The 27,654-nt window shown below is 35.5% G+C and overlaps 1 protein-coding gene across 4 annotated transcripts; it reads left to right on the forward strand.

Annotated features, from left to right (window-relative positions):
* The first annotated feature begins 3,940 nt into the window (after positions 1–3,940).
* ACTR6 (actin related protein 6) lies at positions 3,941–27,259 on the forward strand. Of its 4 annotated transcripts, none has more exons than XM_040637369.1 (11): positions 3,941–4,082; positions 6,109–6,226; positions 6,638–6,706; positions 8,571–8,694; positions 9,971–10,106; positions 10,197–10,253; positions 17,382–17,480; positions 17,575–17,653; positions 23,007–23,178; positions 24,628–24,766; positions 26,505–27,259. In XM_040637369.1, the coding sequence occupies exons 1-11, from the start codon at positions 4,015–4,017 to the stop codon at positions 26,677–26,679; spliced, it is 1,236 nt and encodes a 411-aa protein (XP_040493303.1). In that variant the 5' UTR covers positions 3,941–4,014; the 3' UTR covers positions 26,680–27,259. The 4 variants fall into 4 exon arrangements, with proteins under 4 accessions (XP_040493303.1, XP_008703946.1, XP_008703945.1 ...); XM_008705724.2 differs by having other exon boundaries at positions 26,550–27,259; XM_008705723.2 differs by having other exon boundaries at positions 9,974–10,106.
* Positions 27,260–27,654: the final 395 nt, after the last annotated feature.

Consider the following 27,654-nt stretch of genomic DNA (forward strand, 5'->3'; position numbering starts at 1 on the left):
TTACAGATTTTTAATGAATGCGCACCAGAGATCTATCAACTCATATTAATGCAAAAGCCAACAAAATAGGATATAGAGCTAGTTTACTCATTAAAGTGACTTAAATAAATCTGTTGCACTTGTTTATTATGTACTCACAGCAGAGTCATATTTTTAATTCTTTTAAAATTATATAAGCAGAAGGAGTTAAGGGTCCCTGGAAAAAGACAGACATCACTCCCTTCACATAAGAAAAGTCATTTTAGCGGGCACGTGGGTGGCTCAGTCTTTTAAGCATCTGACTCGTAATCTCAGGTGAGGTCTTGATCTCAGGGTCCTGAGTTCAAGCCCTTCACTGACCTCCATCTACTAGAAAGAAGGAAAGAAAGAAAGAAAGAAAGAAAGAAAGAAAGAAAGAAAGAAAGAAAGAAAGAAAGAAAGAATCATTTTAGGCCCCCAGCCATCTTCTGAAAGAATGTGAGAACAAATAGCCACTATTAGGCAAGGAGATAGCCTAATCATATTCAAAAGTGAAGACTGACTCTCTTTCTCTCAAATAAATAAATTAAATCTTAAAAACAACAACAAAAACAAACCAAAGGTTTGTTAGATGTCGATTAAGTGTCTGACTCTTGATTTTGGCTCAGGTCACGATCTCAGGGCCATGAGATGGAACCCTGCATTAGTCTCCTGCTCAGCAGGGAGTCCGCTTGAGATTGTCTCCCTCTCCCTCTGCCCCTTCCTGCACATGGCTCTCTCTCTTTCTCTCAAGTAAATAAATAAATAAATAAAATCTTAAAAAATTAAAAATTAAAAAAAATGAAAAAGTAAAGATTCACCTGATTCATACACTTGAGTCATCTTTGCACGCTCTAAGCTCCTTTGAGCACCTGTACACCAGACCAAGTACAGCCAGAGCATTGATGATGCTGACCCTTGCCTCCCTTTACACTTTGACCTGAAAATCTTAAAATAACCTTTTATAACCTTAAAATAACTTTTGCTCCAATTCCATTCAATATTCCCCATTGCACAAGCCCCTTCGTGGATATGTATGTACACTTAGCTTACAAATTCCCCAATTTTGTTGTTCAGAGACACTGCTTTGGGAAAGATCCCTGGTGTTCTCCTTCAGTTGTTGTTAAGTAAAACGTTTCCTTTCCTATTTTTTGGCCTGATTGCCTCTTTTGGCTCAACACCTACCAAGAGGCAAACCCAGTTTCACGTAACAATTATACACTGCCAAAATATATATGTTATATGAAAAGTGTTAGAAAACCATAAGCACCAAATGAAGTCATTTATGCTAGGCCACGTCACAAAACTGATACTCAATAACTAACCTAATTAAAGTTTCAACCTCCCTCGGAAATGCAGTCTTAACTGTTAGGAGTTTTTTGATCAGCACCAATGAGGTAATCTGTCACAAGGGCCCTCTCCATTTTCCCAAAAGTTACATGAGGTAATCCACCTAATAAGACCCCATGCCCCTCCCCTTCAGGACACTTGACCCTGCCTAAAACGATCCTTTCTTTTCCTTCGCTAATAACTTCTTGCCCCACGCTTCTTCCTATAAAAACCTTCCATTTCTGTACAAGTCCTCTCCCTGGAGTTCCCCTCTAGTTGCTGGATTAGATGCTGCCTGTTTTATGAATCTTTCAGGAAAGCCAATTTTTGGCGGGGGGGAAGCCAATTAAATCTTCAAATTTACTCAGTTGAATTGTATTTTAACAAAAGTAATACAGGCTTGAGATTACTTGTGCTAAAATCTGGTAGGGAAGAGTGCATGGTGTGAAGGCAATTAGACTCCGAATTTTTACTGAATAGTCTTGCGCTGAAAGTTGGCTCATACTGGCTCATGAGAACCAATTATCTGCATCTTTTCCGAGTTTGGTGACTTCAGGATAGCTGGAAATCAGCCATTGTGACAGTATTTATAACACAGAAAATGGTAAGCCCTACAAATCAGGCCTCCCCCCCACCAGAGATCTGGTTGTTGAACATTTACCAGCACACACTGTAAGATGGGCTGAAGGGGGGATGAGATTGCAAATGTGTATGGACATTATTTCTGATTTAGAAAAATATTTGCTGATAATTATGCTAGCAGTACAGAAGACAGAGCAGAATGAGAGGAGAACAGAGGCAGAAAGGACATTGAGAAGGCAGTGGCATTATTTCACGTGAGAGATAAGGCAGTATCAGTAGAGTGGAAAGGCCAAGGGCAGATTCGAGAGAGTAAGTGAGGGATTGGTGTTGAAGATAATTGAGGTATCTAACTTGGGGCTTGGGACACACCATTAATATAGATAAGTAATTAGGTGGAACAAGACATTTTGGAGAAAAAATTCAGTTTTGTATATGTTGCTATTAAAGTTATCTTAGGATACTTGGGTAGAAACATTCAGTTTACAGTTGAGGGTGGAAATTCTGCTTTAGGATTTATCATTCTTTAATGGCAGCTGAAACCAAGAACAAAAATGATCTTGATCAAGGAGCATGTAAATGTTGAGGAAAGCAAAAAGAGAAGCTTAAATGAGAAAGGGCTGATAACCAGAAGGAAAGAGCATATTTTAAAAGATGAGAGATGAATAGAAATGATGGAAGCTCTATGATGTAAGTTTTATAAAACATTCTTTACATGTTCGTAGTGAGAGATCTTATCAATTTAAAAATAAGAGAAAATACAATGACTAAAATTGGACATAATTAACTTTGGACATTCAATGACTTTTTGATACAAAGGATATAAACAACAGAATAGAGTGCCTGATTTCAAGGAGTTTGCCATCTGTGCAAGTTAAGAGACTGATTATATGGGGTGGCTGGCTCAGTCGATGGAACATGTGACTCTTGATCTTGGGGTTGTGAGTTCCAGCCTCACCCTGGGTGTAAAGATTACTTAAATAAAATCTTTAAAAAAGGAGAATGATTATATGACAAAAAGATGATAATGATGATATGATTACTACCACCAGGTACTTGGCTTTTGTCATTTACTCTTCATAAAACAATTCTGCAAGGGAGTGTTATTAATATTACTCTACTTTACAGATGAGGAAACTAAGGCATGGAGAGATGAACTATCCTGTCCACAGCATCTAGTAAGAGCCAGCATTTGGCCCAGGAGTTTGAATGCAGAGACTGCACTATTAATCAGTCTTTGATTTCAATAATAGCTCATAAATTTAAAGATTAAGTTAGTCAATATACGTATAAACGTCTTAGAAAGTTTATTCTCAGGTATTAAGCACTTTGTGTTAAACATTATCATCTTCATCGGGCAAGGTTACACAGCCATTTTGTGGTGGAGTGTGAATTCTAATACAAAATTCATTCTCTAATCCATTATTATATACAGGAGTTAGCCCGGGGCATTACAAGAACACATAGGAGCTCCTAAATTTAAGAGCAGAGAGGACAGAGTAGCGTGAGATGTCAAGAAACCTTTTTAGATAGGAACGACGGAGCTGTGTTATGAAGTACAAGTAGGCAGGGGAAGAATATGAATGAGTAGAAAAGCAAGACAGTTGACGGAACAGCATGTTTGTATTGAAGGGTGGTTGGACCCTACAGTCAAATCGGCATTGTCGGGAATGAGGCTGAAGAGACTTCATATCCAATTCCATGCTGTGTATGGTTTTGCACTTTATTCCTTAGGAAATGTCACTGAACAATACTACTAGAGAACACACACAGGTACAAAGCTATAGGTTCACTACAGGGATTAGAAGAAACTTGTAGGAGCGAGTCAATATGCGAAGTAGAGGACAAATACGCAGTGCAATGGGCGAAAAAGCACTGAGCCATTTCCACCCTTGTTGGATCTCGCCCTGACGTAAACCCGCTAGGCTGAGAACTGCACAACTCCCTGACCCGCAGGCAGGGAGCGCAGTCTCCGGCTTCCGGCGTCCTCAGTTGCTAAGGGAGACCGGAAGCGCCCTTGCGCTCCGCTCCGCAAACCATAGAGTACCGGAAAAAGCGGGAGCCGAAGTGTCAGGAGAAGAAAGCGGTGGCCGTGTGGTTCACGTTAAAATGACGACTTTAGTGCTGGATAACGGAGCCTACCATGCCAAAATCGGTTACAGCCATGAAAATGTGTCGTAAGTGTTCTCTCGGTTCTTAGGACAAGACAGACGCGTAGTGGTTTCACAGACTCCGGTTCATCTCAGTGTCACAGTAAACTGCAAATGCCCCTACGTGGCCCTAACCTGCGTCAGAAGGATGTTCTGGTTGGAGCTGACCGACTGGGATGCTTTGAACTGGTATTTTGGTGTTAATTTAGGCTACGCGGCCCCGGAAGTGGGACGTGCGTTTCCTTTCGTAACAGGAAATAGCTCAGGAAAATAGGCTTCTAGAGAAGCGGTTCCTGATGGAGGGATGCGTACAGCGTTCATAAGCCCTCAGGCATCGTGGACATTTATGTGTATATGCATATTCTTGAGAGCGCAATTATGGCTTCCATCAGATCCTCAATGGGTTCTGTGACCCCAAAAAAGTTTAAAACAGTTGTCGTACTGATTGGAGACGAAGGCTTCGTGTCTATGCCCTTCGTAGTGCTCTTTGGCTGATTGATAGAGTTGATTTAACAAAATTACTACAATGGCATTCATAAAATATATAGTTATATATGTATATAGAGAGAAGAAAAGATGCTCTTCTCTAATGTTTACAGAGAATTTCCCCCGCTTCCTCCTTTCCTTTTTTTCTTTTTTAAAGTGGACAAACCGCGCAGGAATGTAAATTGTTAGTCTACTGGAAAATGTTTTGGCGATGTGTATCGTTGTTTTTATCCTTTGACACAGTTAAGTCTGTTATCAGTTACCTAAGGAATAAGTTAGAAGTGTTTGATAAGAGTAAATACAGGATGCTCTATACTATAGACATTGTGTATGGTAAAAAAAAAAAAAAAAAAAAAAAGAAAGGAAGGAAGAAAGCAAGCCGAATACTCAAGAATAGAAAATTGACTAAAATTATGATATAACCATAAGATTGACTACAGTGTAGTTTTTAAAAATGACGTCCTCCCGTCGCCTGGATGGCTCAGTACTTTGAGCATCAGACTCTTGATTTCGGCTCAGGTCATGATGTCAGAGTCAGGGATTGAGTCCGGTTGGTCTCTGCGCTCAAAGGGGAGTTGGCTTGAGATTCTCTCTTTCCCTCTACCTTAAGTCCCCTCGCCCCTGCACTCTCTCGCGCACTCTCTCTAAAATAAATCTTTAAAGAAAAAAATCATGTCCTCAAAGAATATTTAAACATAGAGAAAATGACAGCATAGTAAATGAAATAAGCAGAAACAAAACATTTTTACACTATTATCCCAATATACTTTCCCTCTCTCTCTCCCCCTCTCCTCCTCTCTCCCTCCCTCCCGCCGTTCGTCCCTCCTCCGTCTCTCCCCCCTCCTTCCCTCCACACACACATACATGCGTATACATGTATGGTTGCTGATGACTCTAGTTTATCTTCCTAACCAGACTGTAAGCCTGTGGTGGGCAGCAACCATATTTAAAACTACTTCCTACTTGTGTACCCTATAGCATCTTGCTAATCGAAAATCTTTGGCATCCTAGAGACTTAGTTTTAATGGCAAGAGTTTTGAACCTGTAAATCTTTTACCAGAATGATATTAAGATTTCCGCATTAAAAGGGTGCCTGGGTGGCTCATTCAGTTAAGTGTCTGCCTTCAGCTCAGGTCATGATCCTGGGGTCCTGGGATTCCCCCTCCTGGGTGGGGAGTCTGCTTCTCCCTCTCCTGTGTGCTTGCACTCTCTCTCAAATAAACAAATAAATCTTAAAAAAAAAAAAAAAAAAGAAAAGAAAAGAAAAAGATTTCCACATTAAAGCCAGAAAGACCAAGAACTTTACCTAAGCCCTGACTGTCATCTGTGTGGTGGCAGGATCAATACCCACCTGGAAGGATTTTTTTAAGGATTACTTGAGAAAGATAAAGGGTCCAGTGTAGAGTCTAGTGCATATTAGAACTTTAAAAAAAGACATTTTTTTATTATTCGAAGACAAAATCCACTGGTTGTGGATATTTTTTGTCACAGACGGGGGTAGTTAAGGTCATTGTATTTTTTGGAAGTGAGTATTTAGGGAATAATTATATTATTTCTTTGTTTATAGGGTAATTCCTAACTGTCAGTTCAGGTCAAAAACAGCACGTCTTAAAACTTTTACGGCTAACCAGATAGATGAAATAAAGGACCCTTCTGGACTTTTTTACATCCTTCCTTTTCAGAAGGTAATTCAATTATATGTCATTTCTAGCAATATAGACCTAAATGTAAAGACAATTTTTAAATGTATAATTAAGATTTTGTATGTATGGAAATATTTTTAGATCTCTAAGAAAAAGTATTTAAATTTTAAATAAGATCTTATTAAAACCAAAAATTGAAATTAAATTGTCTTGTTAGTAATAAATGGCCATGACTTAGTTACTGATTGTAGGTACTGAATTTTACTTGTTTATGTTAAAGCTAAATGAGATGAACACATTAAAAAAAAGTAAGTATGGAGTTGGGCATCTCCTTAAATGATGTTTGAGTAGTGTAAGTAACCATAAAGAAAAATTAATGGTTTAGAATATATTAATATGATTTTTAAAAATTATTCAAATATTTGTGATAATTTATGCAAGAATTTTTTTTAGGGCTATTTGGTGAATTGGGATGTTCAAAGACAAGTTTGGGATTACCTTTTTGGAAAAGAAATGTATCAGGTAACAAATTGGAGTATGTATTCAAATTTCTATTTCCATGTCTTACTCAAATGAAAAATTACCGCAATAAGAATTATTAACTCATGTTAGTGCAAGAACCAACATGATAGGATATAAAGCTAGCTTATGCCTTAATATGACTTAAATAAATCTGTTGCACATGTTCACTGTGTATTTATATCAGTCGTATTTTTAACTTTTAAAAATTATGTATACTGCCAAAATATGCATGTATATGAATAGTAACACAGACTTGAGATTACTTGTGCTAAAATCTGGTAGGGAAGAGTGCATGGTGTGAAAATGAATAGACTCAGAATTTTTACTGAATAGTCTTGTGCTGAAAGTTGGGTCATACTGGCTCATGAGAACCAATTATGTGCATCTCTTCCCAACTCTGTGTTCAGAGTTTGGTGACTTCAGGATAGCTGGAAATCAGCCATTATGACAGTATTTATAACACAGAAAGTGGTAAGCCCTACAGATCAGGGCTTCCCCCCACCCCCCACCCCCCGCCCCACCTCAGAGATCTGGTTCTTGAGCATTTACCAGCATACACTGTAAGATGGGTTGAAGGTGGGGGGAGCGCCTGGGTGGCTCAGTCGTTAAGCCTCTGCCTTTGGCCCAGGGCCTGATCCCAGGGTCTTGGGATCAAGCCCCGCATCCAGCTCCCTCCTCTGCTGGGAGCCTGCTTCTTCCTCTCCCACTCCCCCTGCTTGTGTTCCCTCTTTTGCTGGCTATCTCTCTCTCTGTCAAATAAATAAATAAAATCTTAAAAAAAAAAAGATGGATTGAAGGGAGTGATGAGGTTGCAAATGTATGGACATTATTTCATAGGCAATGTCAAGTCATAGAAGGGAAGACTTCTGTGGTGAAAACTACATTTGGGGAGGATGATCAGATTTCTGATTAGAAAAATATTTGCTGATAATTATGCTAGCAGTACAGAAGACAGAGCAGGATGAAAGGAGAACCAGGGCAGAAGGGGCATTGCGAAGGCAGTGTCGTTATTTCACATGCGAGATAAGGCAGTATCAGTAGAGAGGAAAGACCAAGGGCAGATTCTAGAGAATAAGTCTGGGATTGGGGTTGAAGGCAATTGAGGTATCTAGCTTTAACTTTTGATTATGTTTCTAGTATACATTTAAGTCACTAATACACTGTTCTTAGTTTTGATTTTTTAAATATTAAGTAAGTATAAATGAATAGAAGTTGAATTTGCAGTTAAGAGAGTCTGTATGAAACTCAAGATTTTCACATGTCTACTATTATTAGACCAATTCACTATCTCATTTTTATTTTCACTATAAAATATTTTTGCCCACATACCTGAATTGTGACTATTATGTGAGAATTTTGTGCTTTTAATGTCTGTAGTGTAATTTTAGGTATAGTGAGCAGATACTCGTTTTTAATGCTTCTTAAGAGTGTGGGAGAGAATTATGTAAACATTAAATGTGCTAAAGCTTCTGGCCTTTTAACTTTGAAAACAAAGTATCTAATGCTTGTAGTTATATTGTTCATTTTGTTTGCATACTGATCTTCAAACAATTTGATAGTACCATTTTATTAATGCTGCCATTAAGAGAGGTAAAATTAAATAATAAATTTAATAAAAAACAAAGTGCATGAATTCTGTAATCAGACTTCTGGACTTAAATCCTAGCTATGTCCCTAACTAGTTAGATGAACCTTGGTAACTTACTCAACTCTTTTGTACCTCAGTTTGCCAATTAAATGGGGTTAGTAGTAAGACTTGTCTTCTAGGATTATTGCGAAGATTTAATACGTTTGTTTATATATGTGAAACAAGTGTTTGTAACTATAAAATTATAAAACTTGTGGGATTTTTTTTCTCTCATAGGTTGATTTTTTAGATACCAACATTATTATTACAGAACCATACTTTAACTTCACTTCAATTCAAGAATCAATGAATGAAATCCTATTTGAAGAATATCAGTTCCAAGCAGTCTTAAGAGTAAATGGTGAGTTAAAGTTTTGATTGGAATTAAGTAATGGGAATATAGATATGAATAGGGTAAAGAGAAACACTTAAAATTCAAGAATATGGGGTGACATTCTTTTAGATTTGAAGAAAATAAAACTTGGAATTTAAAAATTAGATGGACTCTTAGAGATTATCCAATCAGACGTTCCTCACTTCATCTTTTTACTAATACAGTATTTTCTCCCTAATGAAGTTACTAGCCACATTTTTTTTTTTTTAAGTGATCTCTGTTTGTGGCATGGGGCTCAAACTTAGAACCCTGAGGTCAGGAGTCACATGCTGTACTGACTGAACCTGCCAGGTGCCCCACTAGCCACATATTTTTAATTTCTAAAAGATTATTGTTTCTGGGGTAGTTACCTTTTCTGCCACTGATATGTTTGCTATCATTATTATTATTGATTGAAATAATGTTAATAGCTCAGCCTGCCAATATGTGGAAAAACAATCTGAAAATATCTCTGGAAGTAAATTTATGAAAGGCTAGAATTATATTACATGACTGTACAATGAAAGTACTTAGCTTGGATAATTTAAGTCTATGTGAGTGATATTATGCTATAATGGTTAAGAGCACAGTCTCTAGAACAGTGTTCTTCAAGGGTGATTTTGCTCCTTGGGGACATTTGGCAATGTCTGGAGACATTTTGGTTGTCACAACTGGGAGGGTGCTATTGGCATCTAGTGGGTAGAGGACACAGATACTGCCAAACATCTTAAAATGAACAGGAAAGCCTCCAGCAACAAGGAATTACCTGGCCCAAAATGCCAGTAGTTTTGAGGTTGAGAAACCTTACTCTAGAATCACACTGCCCAGGTTTGAATCTTGGCTCTGTAACTTTCTAATTGTATGACATTAGGTATATTATTTAACTTCTCTGTGCTTCAGTTTCTTCATCCATAAAATGGAATTGTGAGGATTAAAACACAAATACTCATGGAGTTCTTAGAATAGTGCCCAGTGTGTAATAAATGCTCATAATTAAGTTATGATGTTAAAATAATTAAGTCATGAATATTTGCCTTTAAAAATAGATGACAAAAATTTTTTAATCACATTTACCACAAAACTGTGATGTTTTAGCTTAAATTCTGCAGAGGGCTTGTGACAATTATGAATATTATTTTAAATTAGCATTTAGAAATAAAGGAAAGTTTTTGTCTTTGTGTTTGCCTTAATTTGTTGCCTTTCTTTATTGCTTTAAGTACATTTTTATTTAATGCACTTTTTTCTTTAATCTTTTTCTAAATAGCAGGTGCTCTCAGTGCACATAGGTATTTTCGAGATAATCCTTCCGAGTTATGCTGTATCATTGTAGATAGTGGATATTCCTTTACACATATAGTTCCTTACTGTAGAAGTAAAAAGAAAAAAGAAGCAATTATTCGGTGAGTTGCATTAAATTTTCATGTTTTTCTTAGGTTAATACCAAATGAAATGTGTGATAAACTGAACCAAATTTGATTCTCCCTTTTTAGGATAAATGTGGGAGGAAAACTCCTAACCAATCATCTAAAGGAGATCATATCTTACAGGTAATACTTAGCTTTAATTTTTGTGGGGGGGGGGGCAGCTGCTGCTGCTGAATTTTTTAAAGTAATTTAAAATTATTCTCTAACCATTAATTGTAACTTCAGGTGACAATTTTGTATTATTGCTTTGAAAACTATATCACATATATAAATACAAATAATGTTCAAATTGAAAAGCTTTCTAGTGGGGCGCCTGGCTGGCTCAGTCAGTGGAGCATGCAGCTCTTGATTTCTGGGTCATGAGTCCAAGCCATACAGTGGGTGTAGAGCTCATTAATAAGAGAGAGAGAAAGAAAAAAAAAAAAGCTGGGGCACCTGGGTGGCTCAGTCGGTTAAGCATCTGCCTTCGGCTCGGGTCATGATCTCAAGGGTCCTGGGATCAAGCCCCACGTCGGGCTCCCTGCTCAGCGGGGAGCCTGCTTCTCCCTCTCCCTCTGCCTGCCACTCTGCCTGCTTGTGTTCTCTCTCTCTCGCTCTGTGAAACAAATAAGTAAAAATCTTTTTTAAAAAAAAAAGAAGAAAGAAAACTTCCTAGCATTTAAAATGCTAGTGTCCATCAAAATTTGGATATTTCCAAATTCTAGGGAGTTTAATATTTTAAAATTTTAGAAGTTATAAGAAGTTATAAATGTTACACATTATAAAACAAATTAAAAATGCATTTAAGGAAATAAGCGTTTCAAAGGAAAATAAATCTCTACTTCCCCTTTCTGTCTCTCATGTCAATTCCATTCCACACAAAGTATGGTCTTTAAACTGTATTTATCTTTTATATTTTTAGTCTCTATGAGCCTTAATAATATATTGATATTTGTGAATTAACCAATATTAGTTGACTATCCATCATTCAAAGATGAGGAATTAGTGTACTTAGCCGCATGCTAACTCCTCTCCCTTTCCTAAATTTTATTTATGGTATTATTTTTAATTTTATTTTGTTTAAAAACTTAAGTGGGATTTTTTGTTTTATAAGTAGAATTCTTAAATTTCAATTTCTCACTACATTAACTTTGGCTGGTATGACACCGTCAATATCTCTTACCTCCCCTCTATGTCATATGAGAAAATAAGTGAATCTGCATTTCCTTCCTCCTTTCCTCCCACGTTTTCCTTCTTCTGTCAGATATACCATTATTTTTTAAACAACTTTATTGAGAGATAATAAATATCCACACAATTCACCCATTTAAAGTATACATTTTCAATGGTTTTTAATGTATTAGAACATTTTTAGAACATTTTCATTACTCCCAGGAGAGACCCACTCCCCTTATCCAATCTACCCAGCTGTAGCACATTTGTAAACTTTTATTTTGAAATAATTACAGACTCAGGAAGTTGTAGAATAGTACAGAGAGCCTTGTGTGACCTTAGTAACATCTTATATAACTACTACAGTATCAAAATGATAAAATTGACACTAGTACAATATTGTTTCCAGTTTTCACCATTTTTTACATGCATTTGTGTGTATTTCTGTGCGACTTTATCCCATGTATAGCTTCATGTAAACATCACCACAGTCAAGATGTAGAACTCTTCCATCACTCCCAAGGATCTCCTTTGTGCTACCCGTTTGTATTTGCTTCCCTACCGTGTCCCTCTCCCCTAGCAATCTCTAATTTGTTTTCCACTTCTATAGTTTCGTTATTTCAAGAAACAGAATCCTATAGTGTGTAACCTTTAGACAGTGACTTTTTTCATTAAACATAATGCTATATCATTTCTTCTTAATTATTAAGATAACATTTATGTGTGATTTTTTACTGTAGTTAAGTCTTCTTGCCTTGCTTAACATTAATTCTAAAAATGGAGGACTCATAAATAGCATATACATGTTAAGGTTATATGAATGTTATTCATTGTAGAACCAAACAGAATTGGACTCAGTTTCAAAAGGTTTAGATATTTAGTTCCCCTATCCCCATCAGATTAGAAGCAGCAAATTTGAAGGGCAGAGAAAGTTGAGACAGATGAGGACATTAACCAGAACCCAGGCAGTTTGAGTCCAGGGCTTGTGTATTAAATCATTCCTCCATGCTGACTGAAAAAAATTTCGTGAATTTTAAAAAGGAAGGCTGTTGAAGATGAATTTGGAAAGAACAACTGGGCAAAAATATTTAGAAATAGTTTTGGGAGGGGCGCCTAGGTGGCTTAGTCAGTTACAGTTAAGTGTGTCCGGCTCTTGATTTCAGCTCAGGTCATGATCTCGGGGGTCTTGAGATCAAGCCCCATGTTGAGCCCTGTGGCAGGCTCTGTGCTGAGTGTGGAGACTGCTTAAGATTCTCTGTCTCCCTCTCCCTTTGCCCCTCCCCCCCACCACTCACACACTCACGCTCTCTCTAAAAAAATAAAAATAAAAAGTTAAAAAAAAGAAATAGTTATGGGAAAGAATAATAGTGAAAGGAGGCTTTCTCTAGTAGATGATAAAGCATTTTAAATTGTGATACTTAGATGAGAATTAAATGGTAGATCAAAGAGACTGAATAGTTAATTCTGACTCAAACATTATAAAAGGAAAAAGTAATATATACTATTGATTATTCAGGAAAGGATACAGGGAAAGTTGGCTGTTTAGAGAAGAATTTTCCTTTGCCTCATACACTAAGGTCCAAATGCATTTAAGGCTTAAATATAAAAATAAAACCACAACAAGAAAATATTTAATTGAGTTGTTAAGAATAAAAATAGTAGAAGAAATAATAAAGGATATAATTTTCCTACATCTTTTTTTTTTTTAAGATTTTATTTATTTAGGGATGCCTGGATGGCTCAGTTGTTTAAATCTGCCTTTGGCTCAGGTCATGACCCCCGGGATCCTAGGATACAGCCCCATGTCAGTCTCCCTGCTGAGCAGGGAGCCTGCTTCTCCCTCTCCCTCTGCCTTTCCCCTCTGCTCATTCTCTTTCTCTCTCTCAAATAAAAATTTTAAAAATCTTTAAAAAAAAAGATTTTATTTGTTTTATTATTTGAGAGAGAGAGAGTGGCAACGGTGGGGAGAGGCAGAGAATCTCAAGCAGACTCTGTGCTGAGCACAGAGCCCAATGTGAGGCTTGATCTCATGACCCTGAGATCATGACCTGAGCCAAAACCGAGTCAGATGCTCAACCAACTGAGGCACTCAGGTGCCCCCGACATACAACTTAAAAAGAAAAATTTATCAAGGTAAAACACATATAGAAAAGTTTACAAACCTTGAATGTACAACTCAGTGAATTTTTAAAAACAGAATATACCCAAGTAACCAGAACACAGCTCAGGCAGAATATTACCAGCACTCTAATCCCTCTTTGTCCTCTTCTAGTCTGGAAAACCACTGATTTCAAGCAGTTGTAAACACAACTAATATAAATGTAAGCCTGAGAAATAAACTTGAAACAAGTTTGATGCCGGGTTGTTATCCTTAATATACTGAGGGCTCTTATCAATCCTTAAGAAAAGCACTACCTTAAAATAAATAAATAAATAAATAAAAATTAGAAAATGAAAAGCACTACCTTGGTATAAAATGGCTACTAGATGATTCTCAGAAAACAAATGATCAGTGGCACAGATAATCATTAGAATTACATACAGTCAAAGGATATAAATGGATAATTCTCAGACATAAAAAATGTTAAACATCTGTAGGAATTACAAGTTCAGTTAAAATATTTATCGAGCATTTATTTAGGAGATTGGGTTGTATGAGTTAACAAATAAGAAGTCCTCTTTTTCATGGCACTTCCTAGTAGAAAAATGCAAATTAAAATACCACAACTTTTACAATTCAAATTAATAGAATTTTTTTCAAAAGGTGATATTCCAAAAAAAGAAAAAGATGTTGCAGATTGTGGTGCTGGCTGCTAATGATCAGAGCATAACTTGAAATAACTTCTCTGGTAAACAATTTGGCAATACACCAAGATACTAACAGTATTTCAAATTCTGTGTCCTAGAGTATGAATAATGAGATAATCTGCGATACAGATAAAAATACCTATATTGCATCAATTTTGAGTTACGCTTTTCTCACATGTCTAGTTGGGATGCATCTTCCCATTGTTGGTACCTTAGAAGTGTCATAGTTTAATTATCTTTTCTTCTCATTGGTGCAACAGTGAATTTTAAAGAAGGTAGAATATGGTGTATATGAAGATAACAAAAAGCAAAAGGAAGCAATAATAATGTTTTTTACTTATTGAGTATAAGGACTGTGCTAAACACTTTACATGTATAATTAGAATCATTTACTTTTTACAGATGTGTTAAGTTGGTGATCTTACTATTATTACCCTTTTAGATTGAAGAGATTGAGTCCCAAAGAGGTAAAGTAACTTGGTTGCTAAGTTGTGATTCAGCCAAAGTCTTTGGGGCACCTGGCTGGCTCAGTTGATAGAGCATGTGACTCTTGATCGTGGGCTCATGAGTTCAAGCCCCATGTTGAGCAGAGAGCCTACCTAAAAATAACCAAAACACAACAAAACCAAAGTCCACGTTTATAAACATACAAGTATCTTTCCTCCCCGATCTAAACTTCCAACACTAGGAACATTAAAAAATACATTTTAATAGTTCCCTCTAATAAATATTATGGGGCAGTAAATAACCGTATTTTTAAAGAACGATAGCATAAGAAAATGGAGATTATGTTTAGTCTAAAACGGAAAGCGTATGTAGTACATATGTGTAGAGATAAATATTCAAAGGAAATAACTTCACATTTTTGTTACATCTTTTTTTTGTATGTTTTCTATTTTAGTATAGTTGACACAATGTTACATTAGTTTCAGGTGTACAACATAGGAATTTGACAACTCCTGTGCTTGCTATAAATGTAACTACCATCTGTCACCATAGAATGCTATGACAGTACGTAGACTATATTCCCTATGCTGTACCTCTCATCCCTGTGACTTATTCATTCTGTAACTGGAAGCCTGTACCTCCCGCTCCCCTTCACCTATTTTGCCCACCCCCCTCCCCGTCTCCTCCGGCAACCACCAGTTCTCTGTATGTATGGGTCTGTTTTTGGTTTGTTTTGTTCTTTAGATTCCACATATAAGTGAAATTGTATGGTATTTGTCTTTCTCTGACTTATTCATTTTGTGTAAAACCTTTTGTGTTCATCCATGTTATCACAAATGGTAAGATCTCATTCTTTTTATGGCTGCTTAATATTCCAGTGTGTGTATGTGTGTGTGTGTATACATATCACATTTTCTTTATTCATTTACCTATCATTGGACACTTGAGTTGCTTCCATATTTTGGCTGTGATAAATAATGCTGCAATAAACAGGGGTGCATATATTTTTTTCAAATTAGTGTTTTTGTTTTCTTTGGGTAATACCCGATAGTGGAATTTTTTACTGGATGATATGATATTTCTATTTTGTTTTTTTTTTTTAAGATTTTATTTATTTATTCGACAGAGATAGAGACAGCCAGCGAGAGAGGGAACACAAGCAGGGGGAGTGGGAGAGGAAGAAGCAGGCTCCTAGCGGAGGAGCCTGATGTGGGGCTCGATCCCAGAACGCCGGGATCACGCCCTGAGCCGAAAGCAGACGCTTAACTGCTGTGCCACCCAGGCGCCCCTATTTTCAGTTTTTATGAGGAACCTCCATACTGTTTTCCACAGTGATTACACCAGTTTGCATTCCCACCAACAATGCATGAGTTTCTCTTTTTCTATGTTGTTGTCAACACTTGTAACTTCTTCTCTTTTTGATTCTAGCCATTCTGACAGATGTGAGGTGATATCTCATTGTTTTGATTTGCATTTCCCTGATAATAGTGATGTTGAGATCTTTTCAGGGGTCTGCTGGCCATCTGTATGTTGTCTTTGGTAAAATGTCTATTCAGGTGCTCTGCCCATTTTAATCAGATTATTTGTTTTTTTGGTGTTGGGTTCTAAAATTTCTTTATGTATTTTGAATATTAACTCCTTACAGGTAGATCATTTCCAATATATCCAAATATATCCAAGATATCCAAAATATCTTCTCCCATTCAGTAGGTTGTCTTTTCATTTTGTTAATGGTTTCCTTCACTGTGTGAAAGACTTTTATTTCAGTGTACTCCCAATAGTTTATTTTCGCTTTCATTTCCTTTATGTGAGGACACATATTTATAAAAATGTTGCTAAAGTCAGTGTCCAAAAGATTACTGCTTATGTTTTCTTTAAGGAGTTTTATGATTTCAGATCTCACATTTAGGTCTTTAATCCATTTTTCAGTTTGTTTTTATGTACGGAGTGAGGTTTCCCAGCACCCTTTATTGAAGAGACTGTCTTTTCCCTGTTATATATTCTTGCTCCTTTGCCATAGATTATTATAAGCCTGGATTTATTTCTGGCCTCTGTGCTGTTTCATTAATCTATGTGTCTATTTTTCTGCCAGTACCATACTGTTTTGATTACTGTAGCTTTTTAGTAATCTTAAAATCTGGGATTATGATACCTCCAGCTTTGTTCTTTTTCAAGATTGCTTTGGCTATTCAGAATCTTTTGTTGCTGCATGTGAATTTTAGGATTATCTGTCCTAGTTCTCTGAAATATACTATTGGCATTTTGATAGGGATTACATTGAATCTGTAGATTGCTTTGGGTAGTATGGACATTTTAAAAACATTAATTGTTCTAAGCCATGAGCATGGAATATCTTTCCATTTGTTTTTGTCTTCAGGTTTGTTTTTAAAAGCATCTTTGTTTTCTTCATTAAGCCTGTGTTTCTTGGGTTCACTCATCAAATATTTATTAAACATCTACTGTGTTAGGTACTGCATGCTAACTCACTACTCTGATCAGAAAAGAAAGTGCAGAGGGTTAAGTCATTTTAGCAAGATTTTATTCAGAATGGTTGAAGGAGGAAAAAGTTTGCTCTCTAATAGATGTTACCTAATTTAAAGCCTTTGTTTTCAGTTTCTTTCTGCAAACTGGACTAATATTTGCCCTCAGAGGGATAATGTGGAGATTAAATATAATGGAAGTATGATTATTCTATAAAGTTGTAAATATTTTACACATTCAAAAATTTAATATTTAAAAAAAATCAGTTACCCAAAGATTTAATTCCAGAAAAAATATTTTAAGTAATTGTAAATTATACTTAATTTTTCCATTTCAAATTTTACAGTTTTTATTTCTGTTTAGGCAGCTACATGTTATGGATGAAACACATGTGATTAATCAAGTGAAAGAAGATGTGTGCTATGTGTCTCAGGATTTTTATAGAGATATGGATATTGCAAAGTATGTATAATAGTAATCTAAGAATTAGAAAGTTGATTCTTGGGTAATGTTATACGTAGTTAATTTTTTCACAAGTCCCTATTTTGTTTTCTAGGTTGAAAGGAGAAGAAAATACAGTAATGATAGACTATGTTTTGCCTGACTTCAGTACAATTAAAAAGGGCTTTTGTAAGGTAATTTTTCAAATCCTCAATGACATTGCTTGACGTGACCACCTCAGTCAGATTTGAAAAACATCTAGCTGGATTTGGTAGAGTCTTACAGAGTTGTTGATAACTGGTCTTCTGCTGACTGTTTGTTTCTGTAGACATAAGTGTACAAATGATTAATAAATATCTCATTTAAAGTTATTTAGAGAAAGAACCGTCAGCTGAATGATAGCAAATGGGAAAAATCCGGAGATAGATAGTATCGTTATTTATATTCTGGTTAACCCTTTTCTATTTTCTTAAGAATTAGTTTAAATCCAGTTAGAAGTTGGTTATTTGCCAGTTGTGAAAGTTATTGATATAGCCAACATGGCTGAATTTTACTTGTTTGGTCTGATATGATCAGGTTGTAGTTGAAAAGGGCAAAATCCGTTGCACTTTGAAAGTGTTGAGAAGCAGTTTATCTTGGATGTCAAAATAATTTCCCCTTTCTTTAAACAGCTCAGGTAAACTATCAGTTCTGTTTCGGTAAATGTGAAGGTTGCCCTTTTAGCGGGCTTGATGGAGGACTGTTGGGAAGTGAAAAATCTTTGGTCAGAAATGTAAGCATGTTTCCGTAAGGAAATGTGTATGATACCATTCATTGCAGTATACTTTAAAAGAGTGAAAAATTGAGAAGAGCCCAAATATCCACTAATGGAGGAAAATAAATAAATTTTGATATATTCGTTTTATAAAATAAGCAGTAGTGAAAATGAAGTGGAGCTACATGATAATCAAGTGTACAGCTCAAAAACATGTTTCTGTCTAAAACATCAAAGATATGATAATGTCTTTAAGCAAGTTTTAGGAAGATCTGTATATTTTCAGGCTGTGTGGAGTAATTTATGTTGCTTAGAAATACGTAAGTATGAAGTAGAAGTATAAAACTGTATGTAAGTGATAACACCAAATTAAAAAGGGGAGTGTTAATTTATAAAGTTGTATCAAACTAGATGGATATATGGGCTTTATACTTCTTTAATTTTGTGCTTATTTTAATTATACTTCCTTATATGCCTGAAATTAAAAAAAATTTTTTGAACATATTATTGAGGTGAAATACAAATCAGAATTCTGAGGAGGCCTCATAAAATTGAAATCACTCTGTAATGTTCTTAGAGACAGATACTTGTGGAAGGACCTAGGTTGGCTTCCCAAAGTGGGAGTTGGGACAGATTATGAGATCAGGTTGCTTTTTCATGAACTGGAAGCTCACACTTTAAGATATCAAAAGTGTATTTTTTCCTGTGGACAACGAAAACTGCAAATATATAGATAACACCATCTTTGTATATTATTGCTCATTAAAACACTCCAGTTATAGAAAATACTTTACGGATAATTTACAGCATTTTCTAGAATCAATGGTGGTAAAGTAATCTGTATTTCACAGGGATGGGCCCTGAGTAAAGTCTCAGTGATTCCCAATTTCTCCAAACTTGACTGATCATTGGAATCACCCAGGGCATTTGAAAAGTAATCTGTATCTATGTTCTCAGTTCCTGTCCCTGGAAATCCGTGTTTGAAAACTTAATCTTAAAAATCTCTTCCAGATGATTGCACTGTCAGCTAAGTCTGGAAAAAAAAATTTTGGGGGGGAAAAATTTGTTTTAATGTAATTCTCTCCTGCCCTGCAAATGACACCTATCAATTTACTAGACTAAACGTAGCCAGTTTTCTCCTTGCCAGATTATAAGCCCTGTTTTCTCAAACCCATACCTTACATAGTGAGCCAATAGGGATGTGGTTATTTCTCCAAGTGACCATTGTTTTACTACTCATCTTTGGAGAAAATAAGGCAGAAGCCACATAATATTGTTTGCAGCTCTTTTATTGGCCTTTGGCTTTGTGATCAGTATCTGGTTATAGGCTAAGCTTCTTTAACTCAGTGTAGACTCCTTGTTATCAATTGAGTGGACAGAGTCAGTTGGCCTGGACTTTTGCCAGATGATGGAATGTTACATTGAATTTTTATTTCAAAAATAATAGTTTAATCTTCACTTTCAATTAATGTTAAAATTTATAATTTTTTCACAGTATAGTTGACCCTTGAACAATGTGGGGGTTAGGGGTGCCAACCGACATCCCCCTCCCCCATGCAGTTGAAAACCTGTGTATACCTTGACATTCCCTTCCCCCCCCAAAAAAACTTAACTACCACTAGCCTACTGATGACTGGAAGCCTTACTGATAACATAAAGTTGATTAACACATATTTTGTGTGTTATATGCATTATATACTATATTCTTGCAATAAAGTAAACTAGAGAAAAAATGTTAAGAAAGTCATAAGAAAAAGAAAATACATTTACAGTACCATATTGTAAAAAAATCTCCCATGTAAGTGGACCCATGTAGTTCAAACCCATGTTCAAGAGCCACCTGTACATGTTAAACCATGTGTATATTGAAAAAGAAAAGACCAAAAAATAACCAAAAAGTACAAACAAAAAAAATCATGTGTATATCTTAATAATTTTAAGATTTAGAAACAATTTTGTTTAGTATATGTTAGGATTAATCCTAAAATGTGTTATTTTCAGGAGAGTAAAAAAAGAAATGATATTTTGTATTTAGTACTTAGTTAACTTCATTGTTACCTGATATGCGACAACTTTGATGAAAGTTGATATATGTTTATGAAATTAGGAAAGCAATAACTACATAAAATGAAAAAAAATTATGATTATTTGAAAGCCCTTATACTTAGGATATTGTTAAAACTTGGACTTTGATAGTTTATTCAAGAATATTTTTGAATAACTGGGAAAAGGTACAATCTTCCTTTTCTAGTACTTATGATAGTAACAATAACAATAATAAGCTATGTAATATTGTTACTGATTACAGCTGACACAAATTCCAGTTTTATCTCTTATCAGAAAGGGGATGCCTCCTGAAATGTAATGTACTTGATGGACTTAAATTGAGAAAATCTGGCTCATGATTAATGATTACAGTAACAGTTTCTGCAGAGCCATTGTAATTTAAACTGCTCATTTCTTTTACATTTTCAGAACAAAATTTATGAGGCTGTGTAGTAATCATGGCCTACATTGACTAAAATAGCAACTCAAAGCAACCCTTATAAATTCCTTCTTTTGTCTATGTCTAAAAAAATCTTTTTCGGAGTTGTATTCTTAAAACAGTAACTACTTGTAGTTCCATATTACATACTGATGATTAATGGTTTTAGAGCCAACATTCAACAAGGATATCTAGTTCTGGCTCTTTCCACTAGTTTAGATATCTGAGCCTGGGACAATCACATGATCCTCTTCTGTAAAATCTGGGTAATGGACTACATACTCACTAGTGTTTTGTCAACTGAATTTCTCCCAGGTCTGTGTCTGTTTCAGCTTATTTCAAGTGTTGACAAAGTGAGTTATATCCTTTAAACTCAAGTCAGTGTCACTTTTAAGTGAATTTATAAATTTATAGGAGATACTTTCCTTTCTGCCCAAGAAGGAAGAATACTCTGAGACGATGCTTTCCTCTTTGCTACTTTAACAGTAGTTTATTGGGTTAAAAGTGATTCGAGTTTTCCTTTCTCTTTCTAAAGTATTGTGAAAATTGTGTAATTTTTGGATATTCTTATTTAAGAATAATGTTTCGAACTTGGAATTTCCAAATTCCAAATGATAGAATTCAGAATTATATCCAGGTTAAGAGAGGCAATGTAGTGGAAGGAATATATTGTATGTGCTTTTGGTTATTAGATGAATGATCTTGATCGAATCATGTAACCTTGCCAAACCCAATTACATCATTGATAAAAGGAAAATGTGCCTACCTCATGGGGTTATGTGAGAGTTCAATGGGATAATGTATATAAAATGCCTAATACAATGAATGGCACATTGTTGACTTGCATGCTGTTGTTTAAGAATTTATTGAATACTCATTATGGGCTAGGTAGTAGGTATATGATGGTGAATAATATAAACTATGAAGGATAATATAGAACGATAGTGGAGACTAATGGAAGGACCTTTTATTTGGAAGTCAGAAAAAGCCTTTTTGAGGAAGCAGAAATCTGAACAGAGAACAGATGACTGATTATATTAAGGGATCTATAATATTCTTTAAATACGTTACTCTTTAGTAATTATTAATATTTTTATATGTTTTAAGTATTTTTTACTTATATACAAGATTGGGTTATGCCCTGTTTTGGAGGAAAATTGCAGATATAATTGCACACGAATGTCTATAAGTGAATCTAGAAGAGCTGATGATTTTTAGTAAAATTGGAAGGACCATTATTTTAATGATGTAGAATGTTATGGAAGGTGATTTTTTCTGGCCCCTTCAGGAACATAGCTCAGTGGAAAATAAATAACAAAAAAATTTCATTAATGAAGTCCATAGATTTTTAAATCAAAGATTGAATACATGAATTTAAATATTTAGGGTTTTTTGTGCAAGGGAAAGGGGAAATCTTTTTTTGGGGGGGCAGCAAAGCAAGGTTTATTGAGTGATAGCAAAGTGATAGTACAGAGCTCCCAAGAAGGGAGGGGACTTCAGGGGGTTGCCTGGGAAAGGGGAAATCTTGATAGAATACATCCACAACGTCCAATAAACATCTAGAACAGGAGAGTGGGGGTGCCTGGCTAGCTCAGTCTGTAAAGTATGCAGCTTTTGATCTCGGGGTCATGAGTTGAAGCCTCATGTTGGGCGTAGAGCTTACTTAAAAATACATACGTACATACATACATGCATACATGGGAGAGTGAAAGTAGGTAGTAGTAATAAAAACGTAAGACACACTACATGTTTTTTAGAGTATGTTCTTTGTTCTCCAGGAACTGAAGTCAGTCTGTTATTATAGGCAGGTTAAGAAGTCCCCTCTCTCTTCTTTTCTTTCTTTCTGTTTTAAAATGTAAGGAATAAGGCCAGGGCGCCTGGGTGGCTCAGTTGGTTAAGCTACTGCCTTCGGCTCAGGTCATGATCCTGGGGTCCTGGGATCGAGTCCCACATCGGACTCCCCCTGCTCTGTGGGGAGCCTGCTTCTCCCTCTCCCTCTGCCTGCCCCTCCCCCTGCTTGTGCTCTCTCTCTTTCTCTCTGTCAAATAAATAAATAAATAAATAAAAATCTTGAAAAAAAAAAGGAGTAAGGCGAGATCATCTTTGGGGGAATAGCTACATTTAGAGTGAGCAATTATTTATTTGTGTGGTTTAGGTAACAGAGAGGGGCTGCATTTTTCTAACTTTTGAGAATCCTGAAACTTCCAAGAACATGGTTATTGTATTAGTAATAACATGTTACTAAATGTTCTTAGTCATATGGACTAGATAATGTAGCTTAAACTTTTTTATCTTATTTTTCTTTAAGCCACGGGAGGAGATGGTGTTAAGTGGAAAATATAAATCTGGGGAACAAATTCTTCGTCTGGCCAATGAGAGATTTGCTGTTCCAGAAATACTGTTTAATCCTTCTGATATAGGCATTCAAGAAATGGGTATTCCAGAAGCTATTGTCTATTCAATTCAGAACTTACCTGAAGGTACATAACTAAAGTATTGAATGGTAATGGTATTTCTAAAAAAAATCAGACGCTCTGTGAACTATAGAGAAATCATCTGAGGTTTCTAAGTAATTTCGGGCAAGTGGCAAACCTGTTTTTATTTGCAGAGATTTCCAGATCCCATAATGCACTTGAATAATTCTTTATTAGTCCTAGATTAGAAATTTGATACAGGAAAAGTTATGGTCTGCTTAAACTTGAAGAAATTAATCTCTTCATGACTATTAAAGTGCTGTACCTGTTTTAGAAAAGTTTTAATTTAACTCAGATTTACACAGAACAGAAATTTACAATTTAACAAAGTGATGGTTTTTAGCTATTGATGGGACTGGTTTGTCCTTTCAGTTTTATTTGGACTAATATACAGGAAGTTAATTTTAATAAGGCTGAAGTATGGTGCTTCCCAGTGATGTGTGGGTTTTCCTGAAGCAGAATTCACCTAAATAATTTTCTAGAGTTTTAAAGAGGACTTTTATATCTTGAAAGTGTGTTCCCAGTTCATAAGGAACAGTCCAGGCTTTGGAGAAAATCTAGCTCCTTTAATGTCCTTTCCTCCCTTTTAAAAAAAAAAAAGAAAGAAAAAATCACGTAATGCCATCACCTTAATGTAGTTATTTCACAGCTGTTTTCATATTAATGTCTCAATTTCACGTTTTATATAAAGTTGAAGGTAGTGTTATACAGCATTTTACACTACACTGCTTTAATGTCATGAGACTCAGTGTCAGTATAAGGGAACCCTGTGCCTCTATTGTGAATGGAAGCCATAGGTGTGGTGCCCATTATTTATTAATTCCTCATAGATTTCCCCATGGTGGCTTTTAACTCCAGCTAACCATATGGCACCTAATAAGGTTTGTGATCATGCAACTTTAATGACTATAGAACATAAGATCCTTTATTATGGATCATGAGTATTTTTCACTATCAAATGTAAATGTTGTACAATAAATAGGTCTGTCTCAGATAACATGGAAGTTTGGGCTTCCAAGTTAAAATGCCTTGAAGGCCCTCCTTTTTAGCCTTACCCTAGCTCACAGTCGCAGCCTACAGAAAGACCTCCTCCATTTTAGGGAAGGACAAATATAATTACTAAACGTCTGCTGCTGGAATGTTACTCATTTATGTATTAGCTTACATATGGATACAAGTAGTCAGTAGTTCAGCCTCTTCACCTTAGTCTTTCTTTTAAAGATATATGAGGTCATATTTCACTCTGTTTAATGGGTCAATTTGTGTAAAGTTTAACTTCATTATAAAATCTTATAAATTTTAAATAATTTTTATGGTTATTAAAAAATTATATAGTTTCCCAACCAGTAACTGTAACTGTTTGCTCTTGCCTAAGCCCTCATATCTGTCTTTCTGGAAAGATAAGGAGACAGGTTTTCTGATGCCTTTTCTTCTTTTTTTTCCCCCCTCTTAAAGAAATGCAGCCGCATTTTTTTAAGAACATTGTTTTGACAGGAGGAAATTCCCTTTTCCCAGGATTTAGAGATCGGGTTTACTCAGAAGTTCGATGTCTCACTCCAACAGATTACGATGTTTCAGTTGTGCTGCCTGAAAAGTAAGTGTTGGCTGCGATAGAAATAAAACATACAAATCATTTTGTAGATAAAACAGTCAATAGGTAGACTTGAGCTTAAAGTCTGGTTCTAGCAGGTTTATTTCACCTTTGGAATCCTCATTTTCCCTTTCTCAAAAGTTAAAATAATAAACTTGACATTTCAGTGGGCTATGGCAGCTTGATGCGAAGATACTGAATGTTGTTCCTCGGGAAGGAGCTTAGTGGGGCCACATTCTGTTCAACGTTTTTAGTTTGTAAATATAGAAACAAGGGCTCATGACTTGGCAAAGGCCTTATAGTAAGTTAATAGCAGTGACCAGGCTAAAACTTAGTTCTCTTTATCTTGAGTCGGGAACAAATACGTGTCTCTTACCAAATATATGTCTAAATAACACTTTCTCACTGCTGTCCCAGTCTTAAGTGGCAGAGTTGCAAATAATACCCCATATACCTGACTTTTTTTAAGAGACAGCAAGGGGAGGTTGGGGGGAGAGGCAGAGAGAGAGGGAGAATCTTAAACAGACTCCATGGCCAGCACAGAGCCTGACCCAGGGCTTGATCCCATGACTCTGAGATCATGACCTGAGCCAAAATCAAGAGTCAGACTCTTAACTGACTGAGCCACCCAGGCGCCCCTAGTATACCTGACTGACTCTTATTTTAGAGTTTTGTTTTAAAGTAAAGTAGAATTTTTCTAAAGCAATAGCAGTGAATAAAGGCCTTCATCTCCTCACTTAATTTATAGCTATCAGATTAAAGAATAAACAGTTGTTGGGTATTGGAATGATTTTTATCACATTAATGTTCATATACTTTATAGAATGTGAAGCATACTGGATTTTTATCCTGTGTGTTTATTTTATTATTATTTTTTCTACCATGTTTCTTTATTCCCCACACTTTTGTTTTGTTTTGTTTTTACCCCCCACGCGCTTTTTATCCTGCATTTGAAATGCAAGTCATGCATACATTATAGGCCAAGGGATCCACTGAAATAGTTTTTATTCATCAAATCTCTATCGTACATCTGTTTTATATATATATATATATATATGTTATATGTATGTAGGTAAATATATATTTAAAGGTTAGGAGATACAATGAATAAGAAAAACATTTATTAACTTTTCATCATTTTTGAGATTTTAAACTGATTTGGGGGAGAGGAACAGTAGAAATAGAATTGCATCATAACACAAAGTATAACCTTGGTTGAAGATAAGCCAAACTAAATGTTTTATGTGTTCCAGTTTTGCTTACCATGTCCTATCATGTAAGTGTTTCATTCATTAGAAGTAACAGTGTAGCAGCAAAAGCACAGACTAAAATAGTTCTGGGTTAAATTGTAGTCCCACACTTAACCTCCCTGAATCTCATTTTCCAAATATGTAAAATGAGAGTTAGAATAGTTGTTTCATGGGTTGTTGTGCAAAATAGATGACATATCTTTGCCACATACAGAATTTAGATCCAGTTATGACAGTGTTTTTCCTTTTATGCATTTTTGACCTTTTGTATTCTTGTTTTTTTATTGGAGGTGGAGGGTCTATAAATTCAGGGCACAGGGGGAAAAAAGAACACTTAGATGTACTGGTGACCAAGGTTCTTTTCTTTCTTAGTTTACCTTATTCCTATGAAGCTTATGCTTATTTTCACACTTTAAGTGATTTTCTGTTAAATCAGGTTGGGTAGAGATTGCCACGTTTTAGTTACTAATGGATGTTTTCTGGCATTTCAGTTCTGTAAAATCATCTGGGTTCACTTACTTCAACTTTATTTGTAGCCCTATTACTTATGCCTGGGAAGGTGGAAAATTGATATCCGAGAATGACGATTTTGAAGATATGGTAGTAACAAGAGAAGATTATGAAGAAAATGGACATAGCGTCTGTGAAGAGAAATTTGATATTTAAGAAACATTCTGAATTAAAGTTTTGACTGGTTGTGACTGAAAGGTTTAATTTCAATGTTCTTTTAAAAGTATGTTAAGGACGCGTGTTACCTTTCATCCTAAGATAAGATCTTGAACTTACGTAAATACTTTGATCCTTGGCTAATTTTCAAAGGTTTCTTAGCTACGTTATTACAGTAAACTGTATCTCAGCTCGTATTTCCATTTAAGAGTTAGACTACCATAACAGTGCTCACACTGTTCCTGAGAATAGGTTATCTTTCATCAGAAGATGGAAGAGTGAATGCATTTTAAATTTAATTCTTTATAGCTGAGAGCACAAATGTAACCATCTCACTGGTCAGTTTTCTTTGGAAGTCTGTTTTGTGTGACTATAAGTAGGGAGGGATTGGCTAACGTGTTTTCTGGCTGATATAATTTCTCTTATAGAACTAAGTATTTTATCTAAAAATTGTCATTTTTATTTATACATACTAAAGTTGGGAAGACTAATCTTATTTGTGTTTTACACTTATTTTTTATTTAGAGTAAGTTGGAAAGGGTGAAAACTAAAACCAATTTATTAAAGTGCTTTTTGATCAGTGCTGTGTTGGCAGAAATATATTATTTCATTCATAAAAATACCATTTTTTAGGATGAAAAGAAATTTGAAGTTAACTCAGGGTTGGTCAAAAACTCTTGAAACAAATGTTAGTGGTTTGTTTTAAAAACTCCTACATAGGGGTGCAAAAAAAAAAAAAAAAAACCTCATATAATTCACAGTGGAAATATTAAGGTGTTAAAAGCTACAGAGTTCCAATTTAAGGAAACAGCTGGCAATGACATTAATGAGTGGAGCAGGTAGGCTTCTTTGCTTGCAAACAGTAGAAACTCATTTGGGCTATCCTAAGCAAAACAAAATTTATCAGTAGGACAGAGTTTTGTAAAATAAAAAATAAAACACAAAAACTGGACCAACAGCCTTACGATAAAAAAC

This window comes from Ursus maritimus, unplaced genomic scaffold (genome assembly GCF_017311325.1).
Source record: "Ursus maritimus isolate PB19 unplaced genomic scaffold, ASM1731132v1 scaffold_21, whole genome shotgun sequence".
In the NCBI taxonomy this organism is placed as follows: domain Eukaryota; kingdom Metazoa; phylum Chordata; class Mammalia; order Carnivora; family Ursidae; genus Ursus; species Ursus maritimus.

What these genes read in the sequence shown, in the direction of transcription:
- ACTR6 (XM_040637369.1), top strand. Translation starts at nt 4,015, where the DNA reads ATGACGACTTTAGTGCTGGATAACGGAGCCTACCATGCCAAAATCGGT. An exon ending in TTAAAAAGGGCTTTTGTAAG is followed by an intron (nt 17,654 to 23,006) that starts GTAATTTTTCAA and finishes TTTTTCTTTAAG; the next exon opens with CCACGGGAGGAGATGGTGTT. An exon ending in AATTCAGAACTTACCTGAAG is followed by an intron (nt 23,179 to 24,627) that starts GTACATAACTAA and finishes CCCCTCTTAAAG; the next exon opens with AAATGCAGCCGCATTTTTTT.